This window comes from Gekko japonicus, unplaced genomic scaffold, assembly GCF_001447785.1.
Source record: "Gekko japonicus isolate JY-2015 unplaced genomic scaffold, Gekko_japonicus_V1.1 scaffold2349, whole genome shotgun sequence".
NCBI classification, from domain to species: Eukaryota; Metazoa; Chordata; class Lepidosauria; order Squamata; family Gekkonidae; genus Gekko; species Gekko japonicus.
Genome location: NW_015175435.1, coordinates 6,550 through 25,190, shown reverse-complemented (window position 1 = coordinate 25,190; position 18,641 = coordinate 6,550). Strand labels below are relative to the sequence as shown.

Genomic DNA, 18,641 nt, shown 5'->3' with positions numbered 1-18,641 from the left:
TCATGTCCCCTTATTCTTCCTTTCTCACTCTTACCTGCTATGTGAAAATTTATGCCCTCCCAATCGCTCTTTCTTCCATTTCCGTAACTCAATCCCTCCACAATTTTACATACCTCTGTCGTGTCACTTCTCCTTCATCTTAAATTTTTTTTTGAATTTTAAATAATAAGGAGTTTTATCTTTGACTTACAGTTGTGAACTGCACAGATCCAGGTTTTGTGGAAAATGCTGTTCGTCATGGGCAACAGAATTTCCCTGAATCTTTCAAATATGGAGTCAGCGTGGTATACCACTGCAAGAAAGGATTTTTAGGATATGAATTTTAAATAATAAGGAGTTTTATCTTTGACTTACAGTTGTGAACTGCACAGATCCAGGTTTTGTGGAAAATGCTGTTCGTCATGGGCAACAGAATTTCCCTGAATCTTTCAAATATGGAGTCAGCGTGGTATACCACTGCAAGAAAGGATTTTATCTTCTAGGATCTTCTGCACTGACCTGCAAGGCTACTGGTTTGTGGGACAGATCACTACCCAAATGTTTGCGTAAGTATTCAATAAGTGGTAGTATTAGCCAGAATACCAGTTAATGTGGAATAGTATATTTTGTAATCCCACATTATTATATTTCAAGTGATTGTGGTATGCAGCAATAGGGAAAAAATGGTAATCAAGGAACTGTCCAAAAGCACTATTCCTCCTGGCACAATATTGACCACAATAGTGTCCTCTCTCTCCTTGGTGTATGCATCAAAGTGTGTGGACACAGCACTGCAGTGCCCCATCCACCAACCCCAGAACAACAGACTGGGAAATCTTCTACTTCAACTTGCTCTTCTTCTCAGAAATAGGGTTCTAAGTGTGAATTTATTCAAGCTGAAATCTGATCTGGTTTTTTAAGATTTAGATTTTTATAGAGCCCTGTTTAGTTTCCACAGGTAAGATTTTAGTGTGTTCAGATGGCTTTGCAAAAGTCAACTGGACCAAGGCAGAAAAGGAAAAACTATATTCTGGCATCCTGGAAAAACCTTGACTCTTTTCCTGAAGCAAGTGGGAATGAGAATCTGTTCATCCTTTGGGCTACTAACTGAAGTGTCTACTTTTAAAAAATGCACCGTTAGGAGCCAGTTTTCTATGTAATTTGTATTCCTTGTGCTTTATTTATGAAGGACAAATCATTCAGGATATCAAATGAAATGAATAGAATTCAGCAATACTGTTGTGTATTGTACATAAATCTGACTTCAGATGTTGTTTTAGGAAGAGAAAATGTTATGAATCTAATTCCCTTTCTCCCTCTCCCTCGACATAGCAATATCATGTGGACACCCTGGAGTTCCAGCAAATGCAATTCTGTCAGGAGACAAATTTACATATGGGTCTGCTGTTCGCTACTCCTGCACAGGAAGTCGAACTCTCATAGGAAACTCAAGTAGGACATGCCAAGAAGACAGCCGCTGGAGTGGAACTCTGCCTCACTGCTCAGGTAATTGTGTAAAGCATTGACCTAGGAATGGAGATTATTTAAACTGTTCCCTTCTAGCAGTAACATGTCATGTTTTGAGTTTTCACTTACATGGTGTTCTTTGATTAACCATTAGTTGTGTTTAACACTGTGTTGCATTTTCTACCACTTGGTAGACTGAGATGGTTCATCTGTGATCCACATGTTATCTGTTTGTTCCTGAAACCATGAGATCAGCCATATGGCTTAGCAGCCAAAAAACAAAAAGAGAACTCAAGAGCAACATTGGATATTCATCATATACGTGAATATGGGAATCTTAAGAGACACACACTTGCTAGATTCACACAAATCATAAATATGCTAAATGGAGGTATCATGACCCCAGGGGGGTCTCCGCCTTCCGCCACCGCCACCCTGGACTTATGGTCCCTGTTGAGAAGGCCCAGGGTACCCTCTCAAGCACATGCAAAATGTCCCTTTTTCAGCCAAGAACACACAGGCGTGATTGACCCAGACAGAGAAAATAATTAAACAGAAAGGGTTTATTAAAAAACAACACTGGGGCAGGGAAAACAAGACAAGGCAAGGTGCTTAAAAAGGGTGCTTAACAGTGTGAAAAGGCAAAATAAACATATGGGTCTGCAGCTATCTGTTCTACTTCCAGGCCCCCAGCCTGCCTAGCGCTCATGCTGAGCCCAGTGGAGCTCTTCCTCTCTCCCAGACCAGCCTGTCCCCACAGTGAGAGCAGGCCGCAGAGAGAGACCCAAAAGAACACCCTGTGTTTCCTCAGTTAACGGCTAAGAACCCCTCTCCTCAGACAGTTCAACAGTCTCCTCACAGAATCTTCCTCTCTGATGGGCTATAGCCCGTTGCTAAGCCTTATGGGGACTGTAGGCTGTCTGCTCACTGTCATGCAGGTCTCTCCTGGGACCAGGCCACACAGCCCTGCTCCCAGTCCTGCACAGATCATGACAGGAGGTTTATGTGTTTTCCAAATGGAGAGATAACTGTGCTGATTCTGGTACACATGCCTTCTGAGGACCTTGATTCTTAAGCCAAATGATGTTGCAGTGTAGTGGAGCTTGAGAATATCTTCACAGTTATTCTTTTTGTTTCACAGGAAATACCCCAGGGTTTTGTGATGATCCTGGAGTACCATCTCATGGAACTAGACTTGGAGATGAGTTCAAGATAAAAAGTCTACTGCGTTTTTCCTGTGAAATGGGTTATCACCTGAAAGGTTCCCCAGAAAGAACATGTCTCCTTAATGGGTCGTGGTCTGGTTTGCAGCCCGTGTGCGAAGGTTAGTAGTAGCTTTCATTGGAAAGTCAGTTCCATAAATGCATGTGCGAAGGTTAGTAGTAGCTATGGATACTTTCATTGGAAAGTCAGTTCCATAAATGCAACACTTGATGCTTTTATTTCAATAAAGTACTTAGAGTACACTTTAAACTGGACTGAAGAACTTGCATAGTTCAAAATTTGTTTCTCAGGCTGGCTTAACTTTGTTTGGATCATGCTCAGTGAGGTAAATGAACACAGGATTTATGTTTGTTGGCTTGTGAGACTGCTAGAAATGAGTTTGTCTTCTAAGCTTTGGCCATTAAGCCTTGGAAAAATAATGCACAACCAATGGTTTCACTTTTTTTTTTCAAGGTTGGTTTCTTCCAAAGCTGCTTAAAGACTGGATATGACTGCAGGCTGCCAGTTATTCATCCACGATTCACTGAAATGTTTCTGGTTTTCGTTAAGCTAATAGACAATATAGAGAAAGTATCTGCCTTAAGACAGCTAAGCCAGAATCATAGAAAGTCAGGATGTATCATACATTAGGTTTACAAGCTGCAGGCCAGTGTAAAGTTGGATTCACTTTTTTACCTTCATCTCTCTTTCTTTCCCCTATCAAAATGCTCCAGACAGGCCATATGCATAGATGGTTAGGAACTTCTGCTGTTTACATGTATTGTTATCACCTGTTCTCTTTTCTACCAATAATCGTATGTCTTCTTTCCCAACAGTAAAACATCTCACTTTTCTTTCATATTTTAAATGCATGTTTATTTATACACAAATAGGTCTGCAGGGGTTTTCATCCATGATGCTAAAAATTTGCATTTTAGCTCCTCTCACACTTTTTGCATCATTTAGGAAAGTCAATTTAGAAAATAATTCAGAATATGAATAAAATGAAACACTCTAAGCAATGTAGGTTTCTGCATTCCCATTAGGAAATGGTTAAAAACAAAGCTGATTGACATCTCATGTGTGAAAAGGCCTAATTTTTTTTTTAGGAGATGGGCAGAAGACAGTCATAGAAGTGATGAATATTATGTGGGAGGGTTCCATAATTTTAGCATCACAATTGAAAAGGTGCTCTCTTTGGTTACTACCTGTCTAACTTCAGAAAGTGGGAACACCCAAAGCAAGGTTAATCAGAAATCCTTTCCTATATTCTAAATAGACAATAGATGTCTATTTAATCAAAAGCTATTTAAGTACAAAATAGCATGTATATTGTTAGACTTCAAGGTGAGCTGCATGAAAATTAATGGTTACTAATATAGAAGACTGACAAAACATACAGTTAGATATGTTACAGTTAGCAGTGATCACTAGTTGGGCTGGCTTTGACAAATTCATAGAGACTATCAATAGCTGTTAGTCATGATGACCAAGAAGAACGTGAGCTACAAATCTGTAGAAAGGCAAGGTGTATTTTAGTTAAATTAATAAAATAAACCTTCCTGTCCAGATTCAGTAACCATATGAATATAGAGCTGGGGATCAACAATCAACAACAGGGGAGGTTTTACTCTCCAGAGAATGTCTGGTTGATCAGTGTGAAAAAATGAATATTGGACTAGATGAACCATTGGTCTGATGCAACACAGATGCTACTGTGTTATATGAGGGTCTAATTCTTATTCTCAGTATTAAAACACGAGGTTGTATCCAACAAACCATGATTGAAAAGAATGATGTGGCATGCGACTTTCCCCTCTTTCAGTGCAGCTATGAAATTCTGCTGGCGGTGGTCAGAGGACCTTCAAAGGTTGCTTGAGATGCAAAATAGTGGTATGCAGTGAGAAGGAGGAATCAATGAAAATTGCCTCTATTTCTACAGTGACAGAAATGCCCATCTGCTAGCCAAGAATATAGGTTGAATATAGCCCAAGATTCTTATGGATACATCAAAAAAGTTCCCCTATTAAAAGTATTGTTCTGAGAGTTATATAAGAACATTTAATAAACAAAAGGGGAATTCCTGGTACATTATTCAGGACATAGTTCTGTACCTTGGTTTCATTGGGGGAAAGGAAAAAACAGCCAAGGAAAATAAAAGGAAAGTTTCTGGTTAATGTTAAGGAGATAGTTCTGCAAATGAATGAAGGTGAGACTGAGAGAAAGGAAAGGAAGAATAAGATAAACTACTTTAAACTTGCATTCCCAATTACATTCTTGGTGAATGTTAGCAATGTCATGAAATAAATACATTATTTCACATTGAGGCTACCATGAGACAGAACATAAGAGCAAATGTTCCAGTGCTTTGAATACTTCTGTTCATCTCTCTTTCTCCCATTCTGTGTAGCATATTTCCAAATTTATTCCAAAGAGAAACGTATTTACCATCTGTAAATATCAAAATAAAATGATACTGTAAGTAGGGATGGGCACAAACCACAAAAAATGCAGTTTGGTTTGTGGTGTGCATAAAAACCGAACTAGGTTCATGAGGTTTGTTCCCAAAACAGCTGAGTCACAGGGGCAGCCTGCTTCTGTGGCCCAGTTGTTTCAGGCTCTAAACGGCTGAGCTGTGGGTACAGGCTGCCCCCATGGCTCAGTTGTTTAGATTGGAAACAACTGAACCACAGGAACAGGCTCAGCTATTTTGAACCTGAAATAGTTGAGCCATGGGAGCAGGCTGCCCCCATGGGTCAGCTGTTTCTGATCTGTTGGCCGCTTTCATGGGGAGGAGAAAGTAGGTGTTTTAACCTCTGCTTTTTGCTCCCCACAAATCTCCATGAACTGCCTTAAAAGTTCATGGAGGTTCATGGCTGAGCTGCAGTTTGCAAACTTCAGTTTGCAGACCACAGAGACCCAGCCAAAATTTGTCAGGAACAAAGGTTCATGAGCCTGTTCATGTCCATCCCTAAATGTAAGCCCAACAGGGAAAACACATGCTTTGGTCTTTAGAACTACCATAAGCCACTGTTTTACCACATTTATCTATATCCTTTTTATAATACAGATCATAGTGATTTATTTTTTTCTTGCTTCTTCCCACATTTAACAGCTGTATTTTGTGGAAATCCTGGAACGCCAGCCAATGGCAAAATAACCTACAGTGATGGGGTTTCATTCTCAAGCTCTGTCATATATGCCTGTTGGGAAGGCTACAAAACTTCAGGGCTAACTACTCGGCACTGTACAGCCAATGGCACATGGACTGGCACTACCCCAGACTGCACAGGTCTGGAACTGACACCTTTTTAACTATATGTTTCATAAATGACAGAAATGTGTATAGAACATATGTCATCCTTGCTGGAGAAAGAAAACGATTGTCTTGTAATAAAAAGCATGTCAGCTTGTAATTGTATTCATTAATACCTTTTACATATGCCATTTGATCCTAAGGATATTTATACAGAAGTACCACTAAGTTCAGTGGGACTTATTCCCTAGTAAATTTATTTAGCATTACATCCTTGGATTCATTTTGTTCATCGATGCTGTTGTTTTATGAAAAACAACAACTTTCTGACACTTGCCATGACAGCCATATATCTAATGCACACTGTTGGTCCTATCTATGCAATCACACATATACAGTTTACAATGCAGTCCTGTGCAGAGTTACTCCAGTCTAGGCTCATTGACATCTAATGGAGTAAGTCTGCATAGTACTGCACTGTAAATATAATTTATTACTAAATTTTACTAAATATAGTTATTTTTCCTCAAGCCACATACAGTCTTGTTATGCTATCTTGTTTAATAGCAGAAATTAGTCTGTCACCTCATGACAGTGAAGAAACATGTTTTTTGAGGAGCAATGTCTTTGTGAAATTATCTTTGCTGTTCATATAGCCTGTGCTGGAAGTAATTCAGATTTGGGGCTTAGAGTGTATGCATTTATAATTAGGGACCGACAAAATAAATCAGAAAAATACATGCAGTAAAATTAATAAAAATGCAAACTAATGCAGAGGATATGAATAGAGATTGTACAGGTGTATTTGTACAAAATGTAGACAGATTTGAGTATCAGGTGGCTTCTGCAACTTGTGAACACAACTCATTTTTGAGGATCAAACTATTTGCTCCTTAACCAGTGAAATTGTACTTGAAGTTGCAGATGCACAAGCAGGAACTCCTAGTTTTATTTGCTCTCCAGTAATACACACACACACACACGTAATACCTGATCCATTGGCTTAAAAGTCAATTTTTGCTTCTATGCAAATAAAAAACAAAAGTACACAGCCCATGTGTTCAGATTTCAGGATGATGTCCACTGTATGTATCCATGCACACATGTATTAGGATTTGTAGGGTTTTTCCCCCTTTTAATATCTTTACTAAACCCTTTTTTCTGCTTTATGTACTTCAGTGATCAGTTGCGGAGATCCTGGTGAATTAGCAAATGGTTTTCAGTTTGGAAATGATTTCACATTTAACAAGACGGTAACCTATCAGTGCAATCCAGGCTATCTAATGGAACCTGTTGGAGCATCTACCATAAGCTGTACCAAAGATGGCACATGGAACCAGAGTAAACCCATTTGTAAAGGTGTGGTCTTTCTGTATTTTAGAAAAAATATTCTCCTATTGTGCAAATCCAGTTAATTCCTCATGTTTATAATTAATATGATTTGTTGCAGTAGCTTCTAAAGTAAGAACAGAAGCTTTTAATATGTTTACAAGAGTGGTGACATGAGAAAAGGTATGATGGAACTGTTGAAAACAGAAGGACTAGAATGCTCCTAACACACTGTCTTCCTTCATTTTTCCTTGTTCCTGCATCCCCTTCCAGTGCCTTAAAAGATCATTCCCAGGATCATGAAACCCCTGCAGAAGTGGACTGGGGTGGATCGCAGAGAGGAAAATCAAGGAGTGAAATTGCTCCTTCTTCCTCTTTCACAAGCACAGCTCTGCTGAGGGATGAGGTGGATTTTATCCATACTTGCTCCATAACATTGATCTGTATAGCTCTTCTTCCACATGGATACCATGACCCCAGGATCTTTCTGGGGATTAAAAGAGGCTACAGAAATTGGGAGGAAAAACTCCATGCGTTTTCCCTATATGGGTGGCTGCATCCACAGGAGGACCCCTCATGCTGCAGCCCAAAATGTTTCACTGCTAAAATGCTGCTTCTTACAGATGGGCTTTTGAAACAGTATTGGGGCAGGGGGAAGACTGCTGCAGATGGGGAGAATTGGTGGGATTTGGCCCCTTTCTGTCTACAGAAATCTTCCAGCTGATCAAACCATAGTGAATATTATATTTACAGAGCAATTCTGAGCCACACCCACACTGCAGCTGCCAGCCAAGGTGCAGGGGCACTCCTGCTAGTTGGCTCCCTACAGAGCAAGTTACACTGCAGCAGAGGGGGGGAAATGTAGCTGGCTGCTTGCGAGGGCACATGAGGGGGGAAATGTAGCTGGCTGCTTGTGAGGGCACATCCATGGCAATTCTGCACAGTGTGGCCTTATGTTGTGTTGTCGAGGCAGGGGCGGCACGAGGGGTGGGGTACTTCAGATCAACAGGAGTGGCAAGTCCTGGGGGCAGATGCTGTTGCATGTCACAGACAGAGGGAAGGGAAGAGTGGCTTGGGAGAGTCCCATTCTCTGCTCCCACCCTGCCTGCCTGACAGAGACCCGTGGCAATGACAGGTACTCAGTCACCATCATTTGTTGTTCCTGATGCCACCATGTCTCATGGCCAGGCCCGAAACCCCACCTGCTGCAGTGGCTCCCCCCACCATTGGCTCAGGGAACCCCTGTGATCCCCTGTCCCCTCATTGCTAGTTGCCTTCCCCCCTGGGTGCCAGAGGACCCCCTTTCTGGAATAGACACACAGGAGCCTCATCCATTCACTTATTTTCTTACCGACCCTTCCCCCCCATGGCTTGCATCATTCTCCTCTCCTCCATTTACGCACACAACAACACCATGAGGTTGGTGAAGCAGAGGGTGTGCTTCTGAGCCAAGGCCACCCACCTAGCTTCCATGGTATAAGTGGGAAACAGAATCTGAGTCTTCCAGGTCCAGCCTTATGCTCTCACTACTGTGATAAGCTAACTTATTCACCCAGACCCCTTCTCCCTTCACACAGAAGCGCACACAACAACCCCATGAGGTTGGTCAAGCAGAGGGTGTGCTTCTGAGCCAAGGCCACCCACCTAGCTTCCATGGTATAAGTGGGAAACAGAATCTGAGTCTTCCAGGTCCAGCCTTATGCTCTCACTACTGTGATAAGCTAACTTATTCACCCAGACCCCTTCTCCCTTCACACAGAAGCCTGCTAGATGCACAAGGGAACATGTCTGTGCGCCTGGGTCCCTGCTATGGCAGATTATGACCACTGGGACCTGCACAACCCTCCCCAGCCACCCACTGCACCCAAGAGCCCTCCCTCTGAGACATGTCCTCGGGAGGCCCACGGGGGAGTGGCAGATGGGGTGGGGAGGGAGGGGTCTGGAGCTCCTGTCATGTAGCAGAAACCAATCAGCAGAGACACAACTGGGCCACAATATAGACTTTATTGCACTGGAATCCATAGCAAGGGGTGAGGACTCTGTCCACTTCCACTCAAGGGACTGGCATGTGCTGACATGGCATGTACCTAAGTGGAATGGCATCGCAGGTGGAACTTGGAAGGGCTTGCCAGTTGCGATGCTTTGCTTCAAGAAGAGGGCTTGGGGGGCAGGACTTGCCATACCCACAAGTCTCTCTGTTGAATCTCCACCTGCAAGACAGAAAAACAGAGCCATGGCAAACAGGTGCAAGTGTCATGCCACCCTCAGCCATGGATGTCTTGTCCCTGACAGTGTCTGCACATGCAGCTCCATTGGGGAGGATCTCCCCAACCCTCCCTTGAAATGCATGATGGAACCAGCCAACTCACACTCACCTGTGTTGAAGTGCTCCCAGATTGCTTGCAATCCATCCACCGCAGCAGCTGCAGCTCAAGCCTCTGATTCTGCAAGGGAATGAGTTGAAGGAACACTTGCCATTAGACATTTATCTACTATTTTGACATATTTATTGCTTTACAACTGTTGGCCTTAGTTATAACCTTAACTTGTTATTAATTTTTCACTTTGCATAACTTAAACATAATCATGTTAGATGTTAATTTGCTCTCCTGTCATACCTTGAATAAACCTTTCTTAGTCTTAAAGGTGCCACTGGACTCTAAACTTGTTCTACTTGCCAAGCTGGTTCACCACATACAGTGGAGTAGCTGCTAGACATGCCCCCCCACCAGAGACATGTCCTGTGTTCTCTGCTGAGGATGGGAACTAGGCAAATGACAGAGCATTCTCCACCAGATCTCCCAAAAAGCTTCCCAGGGAACTTTTCCCATGGCATATCAGGGACCATGGCACTATGCGTCTGTGGCTTGCACTGCCCCATGGCTGAACTCAATACTGTGCTTGAGTGCAGGAGATGCTGTCATGGCACCCAAGCTCAAACAAGGGGAATGGGGGAGCAGGTTTGGGATCCTTGCCATTGCTTACCTGTTAGTGTGGAGCCAGTTTGGTGTAGTGGTTAAGTGTGCGGACTCTAATCTGGGAGAACCAGGTTTGATTCCCCACTCCTCCACTTGCACCTGCTGATGTGACCTTGGGTCAGTCACAAGCTCTGGCACAGCTGTCCTTGAAAAAGAGCAGTTTGTGTTTGTGTCAGAGCTCTCTCAGCCCCACCCACCTCACAGGGTGTCTGTTGTGGGGAGGGGAAGGGAAAGGAGTTTGTAAGCCGCTCTGAGGCTCCAAGTGAAGGGCGGGGTATAAATCCAATCTCTTCTTCTTCTTCTAGTGTGCAGTTGCACCTGTGGGTTGAGCCTCCAAAGGTGGGGTACCTGTGAGAGTTCTGAAACGGGAGAGGTCAGTCACAGAGTACAGACTTTTCTGGCTTCCTTGGGTGTCAGCACCAAGTGCTAACCATATAGTGCTAAGTGCCCTCACTGTGCTTCTTCCATCACCAAAGTGCTTCACTACTCACTCTGAGTCTACAGAGCAGGGAGCTCCGAGACAGAGTCCTATGCTGCACACCCTAAGTACCGAGTTGCAAGATGTCCCAGCTAAAGTATTTGTAGGAGGGGGGAGGCCCAAGAGGGTGCTGGGAAGGGGGCTTGGCCACCATAGTGAGGGAGGTGATTGGCTAAGCCTGAGCATCCTGAGCTCCTCCAAGCCTAATGGGCGAGGCCGTAGTGATTTTCAAGTTCAGTGGGTGCCTATGGGCTATGCCATGTTTTTTTGTTGGTGTAACTTTCTTCTAGGGGTCTGCAAAAAAAATAATAATTCTGCCCATTTGGATTTGGCTGAATCGGGCAGAATCAATTTCGGCTGGCAGTAAGACTCCCGCATGTCAGTTTCATCAATACGAGCCCATTTCGGCCAGCCAATGTCAATTGCAGCCCCATTATATCCTATGGGCCATTGAAGTCAAATCCCCTCCCCTCCAGCCCCCAGAATACACCCTATATTTTCGCCATTGACTTCAATGGCCCACAGGATATAATGGAGCTGAATTCGGCGGCAATTCGGCGGCAAGCCAATTCAGATCAGAGAATCTGAATCGGCCTGCAGCAGCCCGAAAGGGGTCCGATTGGGCCATTTTCGGGGGTGCATTCGGTTCGGACGAACCAAATGCACATCCCTATTTTCTATCTCTGGAAAGGAGCATTCCCAGGCTGAAAGGTCTCAGAGAGCTAACTCTGGCCATGCCCCCAAACCCACCCACAACCACTCTGGTGCAGAGGCCTATGCTTCAGTTGTGCTGATGGGTGGCTGCCACAACCCACCATCAACACCCACAAGCAACGGAGCACTGCTGGGGGCTTGCATCATCCCAAGTGGCCTTTATATGAGCATATCTTGGACATACACTAATGCAGAGGTCAGTTGGCTCCCTGAATACTTTCAGCCCCCCTCCCTTAGGATTGCTCTGATAATTTATAGCTTTGCTGCTGAGAACTAAGCTAATAATATAAAGTAATACAAGGTTTTCCTGCTTCACTATGGAGGAACGTTTAGAACCATTGAAAAGAATGGAATCTGAAATATCTTCGCTTTGGCTGGATCATCCCCATGTTTCGTTATAATCAAGGTTTCAGCTTCCTTCAGGAGGATATTACCATTGCCATTTTATGTTCTGTTTAAAGAGCATTTCTAAGTATCACTTCCGTGACCTTTATGAAATAGGAAAATGTTATAGATTGAAAGCCATTTACAATTTGAAGAAAAGGGGGGAAAAACCTTTGCTTGCTAATAATGGCAGTGATTCCTGTAAAACTATAAAAAAGCAATACCTTTCAGAAGCTAGGTATAACGCAGTAGGTAAGTTTATGTAACAAAACCATGTTTGCCATTGTTCCAAATTATGAAAATTAAGTATTAAAGTTGACATTTAAGAAGAAATATATTATCTGTAAATTATATTAATATAAAAGGAAAAGTATATTAGTATGGCTTTTCTTTGAAGCTCTTTGCTAGCTTTTTTGCTTTCTAAGCTGCATTATATGTCAAAAGCAATCAATCCCTATTGATAAGTGGCAGACATTCTAGTGTTTAGATCCATTCCATTAGTGGTTGCACTTTACTTCCATGCAGGTAGCCTTCTGCTGATGTCAGAGACCTCTGACACTGGATCCACAGGACATAATGCATTATTTTCTTCATTTATCAAATTTTCATTCTACATTTACACTTTTCCCAAGAACTTAGGGTAACACACATCTCTCATTTTGGTCACTCAACAATCCTTTTGAGGCAGATTAGCTGAGAGACAATGACTTTAAAAAACAAACACACACACCCTTCTCTTAATTGCTGAGCAGGCATTTGAAGCAAAATCTCCCTAGTTAGCACTCTTCTACTGCTTCATGCTAGGACATTTACATGGTCAGAAACACGTAAGGAGGGAATGAGTAAGATCATTCCCATTGGATTTTTCTGTAGTCATTGGGGACCGGGGATGGGTTGTGATTCTCCCAGGTCTGTAGAAAAATTCCCTTTATCTGAACAGGGCCCTATTTTGTAGATTCTTTAAAGCGGCATTCTGTGCCCATGTTCAGAGCTATATACAACCATAGGGTCTCTCCATGTGAACCCTGAAAAAGGGGAAATCCCCAAGGTAATGTATTGATTCTGAGGAATGTTACTATTCCCATCTATGTGTTTAGATTCTTTTATTAGTCTCTGATAATAAGACAGAAAATGGTTGATAAGGAAAGGCCATTTATTAGGCTGACTCTTGGTGACAGTGCACATACATTACTTGTTTAAAGTATAAGTCATGTTTCTTCTAACAGGCGCAACTGTGCATGTACACAATCTCTGTTTGAAGAAAAACAGCACTCAGATTAAATATTCTGTACAAATAAGTTTGCATTTTACATTTATTACATATTATTTTAAATTATATACTTTATGTAAATTTGTTATAAATTATAATAACTATATTTTATCTATAAGTATAACTGACATTACATTTCAATAATGTTTATGTTTTTCTGCTCTTTTGCATAGCCATCACATGTGCCACGCCTCCCCAAGTGCAATATGGAAAGGTGGAAGGGTCAGATTTCCATTGGGGCTCTAGTGTAAGTTACAGCTGTGCTGATGGGTATCAGCTTTCCAATTCTGCTATTCTTTCTTGTGAAGGACGAGGAGTATGGAGAGGAGATGTTCCACAGTGCCTGCGTAAGTTTTTTTTTCTGAATTGTTAATTTAAAAGACAGTCAATAATATCATAGTATGAAGGCCTGGGTGGGAGAACTTTGAGAAGTTACGTAGGACCAGACAGAATTTTTATGTGTGGCCAAGGCAGACGGGATGACAACATCTGTGGGGCTTTGACTACCCTTCCAAACAGAAGTGGAGACTGAAAAAGCAGGGAATACTGGCTGTTTTGAAATTAATAATGCAAAATCCAAAGTGCTGACATAAAGCTTTCACCTGTTGTATGCATCACAATTGTTAAAACTTGAATACTGTGTGCTTATAACCCATCTCTAGAAATAGGAATTCAATGTTCTGGTAGCCAGTTCAGCTAGTTGAGAGTGCTTGCATAAACCTGTTGGAGTTGCTCCTTAGATTAAAACTGTTTGAACTACTCCTGTTTCTGGTCTCTGTATTGGAACCCAGAAACTTTACAGCTACTATTCATTCTTAAGTGAAGTACAGCAGTTCATTGTTAATTAGCACATAAAGTGGGTTAAAAAGTAGAATTTCCAAACACCTTTTAGTCCATGAGCTGGAAGCATGTTGGGGGGGGGGTAAAATACTAGAATGGTAGGCATCTGTATAACTTATACTGATTTAGTCTGAAGAAAACCTAAATTAAAATAGCTAAATATGAAAAAACAGACAAGATGCTAGAAGATCCATGATCCTTTTTTTTTGCCAGTGCTATAAAATAGCAATAGAAACAATATGGGGAGTTGACTTATATCAGGCGTGTGCATGGGGGTAGAAGAAGAGTGAGTGTAACTTCTCCTTCAGTCATTTTGCTGATTAGAATAAATTTCCCCATCTTGTGATTTGCCCGCCAAGAAGAAAAGCAGACCACCCATAATTTTCCTTGGAGGGCTAATACCACTAGTGAATGTGGGGAGGAGAATATAATTTTTGATTACTGAAACCCACTCTTCACATCCCACATTGGCCCAACCCAGATCTCACTGAGACTAATTGAAGATAGTGCTAATTTAGCATTAAAAAAATCTTTAAAATTTTGTTTTCCAAGTAGAGGCTATTTGACAAAAATTCACTAAGCAGTGTAGTACCAGGTAGTACTTACAAATCAAAGGTATTCCTGTGCATCACATGTCCATAACACAGGTACTCTGTATTAAGTATGTTCTCTTTTTCTACAACAGCTGTGTTCTGTGGAGAGCCTGGTATTCCAGCTGAGGGGCAACTTAATGGTAAAAGTTTTACCTACAGATCTGAAGCATCATTTCAGTGCAGACCACCTTTTATACTGATAGGTTCACCAAAAAGAATTTGCCAAGCAGATGGCACTTGGAGTGGAATTCAGCCGACGTGCATTGGTAATTGCTACAGTTATTTCTTTCTTTCACCACTTTGCTCACATAGAAAGATGTTTTTCCTATAAAAGTAAAGGTTCCCTTGCTCGAAAGCCAGTCGAATCCAACTCTAGGGTTGCGGTGCTCATCTCCGTTTCAAAGCCGAAGAGCCAGCGCTGTCCGAAGACGTTTCCGTGGTCACGTGGCCGGCATGACTAGACACCAAGGCGCACGGAACGCTGTTACCTTCCCACTGAAGTGGTACCTATTTATCTACTTGCAATTCCTTGCTTTCGAACTGCTAGGTTGGCAGGCGCTGGAACTAGAGACGGGAGCTCACTCCATCATGCGGCAACTCGGGTCTCGAACTGCTGAACTACCAACCTTCCAGTCTGCAGTTCAGAGTCATGTTCAAAATGTGTATACTGTCATATATGAAAATCACACAAATGCTCATTTTGAAGCTTGAAATCACTGTATAAGAAATAAGCAGCATCAAAAGTAGAAGATTTATCTGATTTTTATTCTGTCCCTTTCTCCTAAGAGCTCAGGGGAGTATACTAGACTCTCCACATTACCCTTTGATCCTCAGAATAACACCATGACTCAGATCACTTCAGAGAGGGTGACTGAACCAAGGTCACCCAGTGAGCTTCATGGCTGAGTGACGATCTGATCCTGAGTCTCCCTAGTTATACTCTAAATACCTCACTGCTTGTGCGTATTGGTAGAAGACACAAAAGACCTTTTTTCAGATGTGTGATGCCAATTTTGTTTCTTCTATATACACACAAAACCTTTTCTGCTTGTGACTGTGGCATGTGGGTAGAAGCAGCTTCAGCAATCTTTCCTGAACTGCTTTTGCATTCTCAGTCTACCCCTTGAAGCTGCTACTGGATCCTTTGTAAAATTTAAATGTAGCCACAAAAGTACTATGATTTTTCAAGCTGCATTAATAGTGGCACCACAGGGCACTTTGGACATACAAAAACAGCAAGGGAGGTGTTATGTACATGGACCGCCACCAGGGGTCCACGGAACATGCAGGAGCTTGGCTCCTGGAACAAAGGAAACTTTGGATCCTGGTTTTCCCCAGCCCCAACCAATAGCCACTTGGCGGGACATTCAAACCCTCCAATGGGAATAGGGGGTGCTGGGTGGATATGTATATAGTTGGCCATGTTGGGCTGTTAGAGTTAGTCTTACTTGGAGTGAAGTACAATAAATGCGTGAAAAAGCATGTCGTTGTCCGAGTCCTCCATGCGGTGAACCCAGTACTTTACAGTGGCGACGAGGATGGGATCCCACTGAGCCAGGCCTGGCTCGCATCCCAGCACAGCACCGAGCATCATTCCAGCCGACACGCCCCACATCGCTCTCGAGCAGCACCACACCCTGCACCGCATCAAGGATCCCCGCTAACACTACGCCATGGTCTCTGCTCGGGGGAACTTGGAGCGCATCGCTCTCGAGCAGCACCACACCCTACACCACATCAAGGAACCCCGCTCCCCGCTAACGCTACGCCACGGTCTCTGCTCGGGGGAACTTGGAGATCTTCGATCCAGGCCATCCCAAACTCTGGGACTCATGGACCAACCAACTGACATGCCATTTTGTCTACAATGAAGTGACCGACCCGGGAAAAAGACGAGCCCTCCTCCTCAGCTCCTGTGGAGTGAACACGGTTCGCCTCGCAAAGAACCTCCTCGCACCCCGCTCAATCCTTGAGTGCTCGTATGAGGAGATCGTCGATGCCCTGATGAGCTACCTCACTCCCCAGCCAACCACACTCGCAAGGCGGGTCAAGTTCCAGGGCCGTGTCCAGAAACCGGGCGAGTCGGCTGCGGCTTTCATGGCGGCCCTGCGCCAGCTGGCTATGGACTGTGCCTTCACCAAGGTGGAGGAGAACCTCTTGACGCAATTTGCGTGGGGCATCAGCGACCTGAAGCTGCGGAGGAAGATGATAGGCACCGCCAACATCAAAATCAACGTGGCCCTACAACTTGCCCGGCACAGCACTTTCAGCTTGGGAAAAAATGGCATAGGAAAGGAGGCTGAAGCCCCTCCCTCCCCTGTGCCATACTTGCTAACAGAAACTGGCCCTGCAGAGCTTGGGAACAATAGTTCCCACGTGTTACATGTATCTTCCACTGACTTAAGTCACATATAACATTTAGTTGAGACCTCATCATGTAGAATGCCAGACAGATGGACAGGTCTTGCCCTCAGGCTTGCAGTTGACAAAGGCAAGACATGCAAGGGAACGTGAGTAGATGGAACAAGCCCAAGTAAGAAAATTAGTTTGACAGTTATGATTTATATATAAGGACTTCCCAAGCATATCTTACATTGAGTAATGTAGTAGAAATATCCTATGGCCTTTATTCCTCAGTTTTGTGACAGAGGCCAGAATGTCCTTCTCATCTTTTCTTTGGTCTTGGTTGCAACTGACCATTGGATTATGTTTCTGTCTGAACAGGAAGGGGAAAAGCAAGCTCCCTGTGTCTCCTCCTTCCTCTAGCTAATGACATTCCTCTCACTTCTCCAGTCTTCTTTTTCAAAAGAAAGAAAAACTCTACATGATGTGAAAGGATGGAACTTCATACTTTCACAGGGCACACTGGGAGGAGTGGAAAATAGAGCTCATCCACAATAATGAATCCTGCCTGTGATCTTTACTCCCAGGATCTGAAATATTTCTCCTCTCCAGAAGCAGCACCGACAATTGTCAGTTGCATCTGCTGGGAAAGGTGCTTTAGAGCTGGCACTGCACAGTACAGAGAAGATGTGCTTCTTTGTCTGTCTGTTATACAAGTGGGAATGCACATCCTTATCTACCATCTTGGGTTACTGGAGTGAATTTTCCTGAACTGCACTTGAATTATATTTTGAGTTAAGTCTCTTCTGAGTGCCTTAGATGTCTTTACCATGAGCTCTGACTTGGCACTTAATATGCCTTCTTTGTCCAATGTGTGTGTGTGTGCATATACCTTTGTATGATTTATAATGAGTTTTGTAGACAGTAGTCAAAAGCAGATTTGAAACCTATAAATATAAGAAATACTTGAGCATCAGCAGAATTTTAAGAGGAATTTTCTGAATTCCCCTTATGGATCCACAAGGGTTAAGCTGACACTAAATATTATGAAAATACAAAATTTATTCAGGTGTACACATTTTAAAACTTAGATTCATTAAAAATATACCATTCAGACATAAAAAACTTTTCAACATTCATACATAGATGGGTTAGTGCTGTGCAACTGAACCAAACGCGTTTCGGCCCCTCAAAGGGCCTTCCTCAGTGGTCACAATTCCAATTACAAATTTGACATACATTCAAATTTGTTTTTACATAAGATGTTAAATACATATACAGTTTAAGGCCAGATGTTGTTTTCTAAATACTGATTGCAAACAGAAAAAGAGGGAAAAGGGAAGCAAAGAAAAATTCATTATAGTTTCCCTTATATACATTATTGTTAATTGAAAAATACTATATACTAAAAATAAAAATTACCTTCTGTATCGGGGTCTTCGGATGAGGACTCACCCTCTGAAAAGGGGGCGGCTGCCCCCAAAAGTTCATACAAATTGAGGATTAGATAAGAAAAGAACAAATAGTGGCTGTAGGACTCTGATTTGTGCCTGAAAACACTGAAATAATTTTGGGATGCTCTGGGGGTTTCTTTAAGCAGTTAAATGAATAGTTAAAAGATAATTAACCTAGCATAACCGATTATGTTCATTGTTTTATTAGCTTTTTTAAAGTAACATTGAGTTAAGCTGATGTATTGATCTCCTACTCTTGGGTTTTTAGTTATTAGTGGGTTTTTTTTCTTTCTCCTTAAATGTAGTTCCCTTTCCCATATTTTCGGTTGTAGTTTGTAGTTTGTAAAAAATCA

General features: G+C 42.6%; 1 protein-coding gene across 1 annotated transcript in view; it reads left to right on the top strand.

The window, feature by feature from the left end:
* Positions 1-14,757, top strand: part of LOC107122710 (CUB and sushi domain-containing protein 1-like) — a gene marked incomplete at both ends in the record, with an annotated part of 269,905 nt that extends 255,148 nt beyond the window's left edge. The window contains 5 exon segments of the mRNA XM_015425844.1: positions 2,588-2,770; positions 5,765-5,941; positions 7,085-7,264; positions 13,232-13,405; positions 14,584-14,757. Coding sequence (XP_015281330.1) covers positions 2,588-2,770; positions 5,765-5,941; positions 7,085-7,264; positions 13,232-13,405; positions 14,584-14,757 — 888 coding nt within the window.
* Between the last annotated feature and the right edge of the window lie 3,884 nt (positions 14,758-18,641).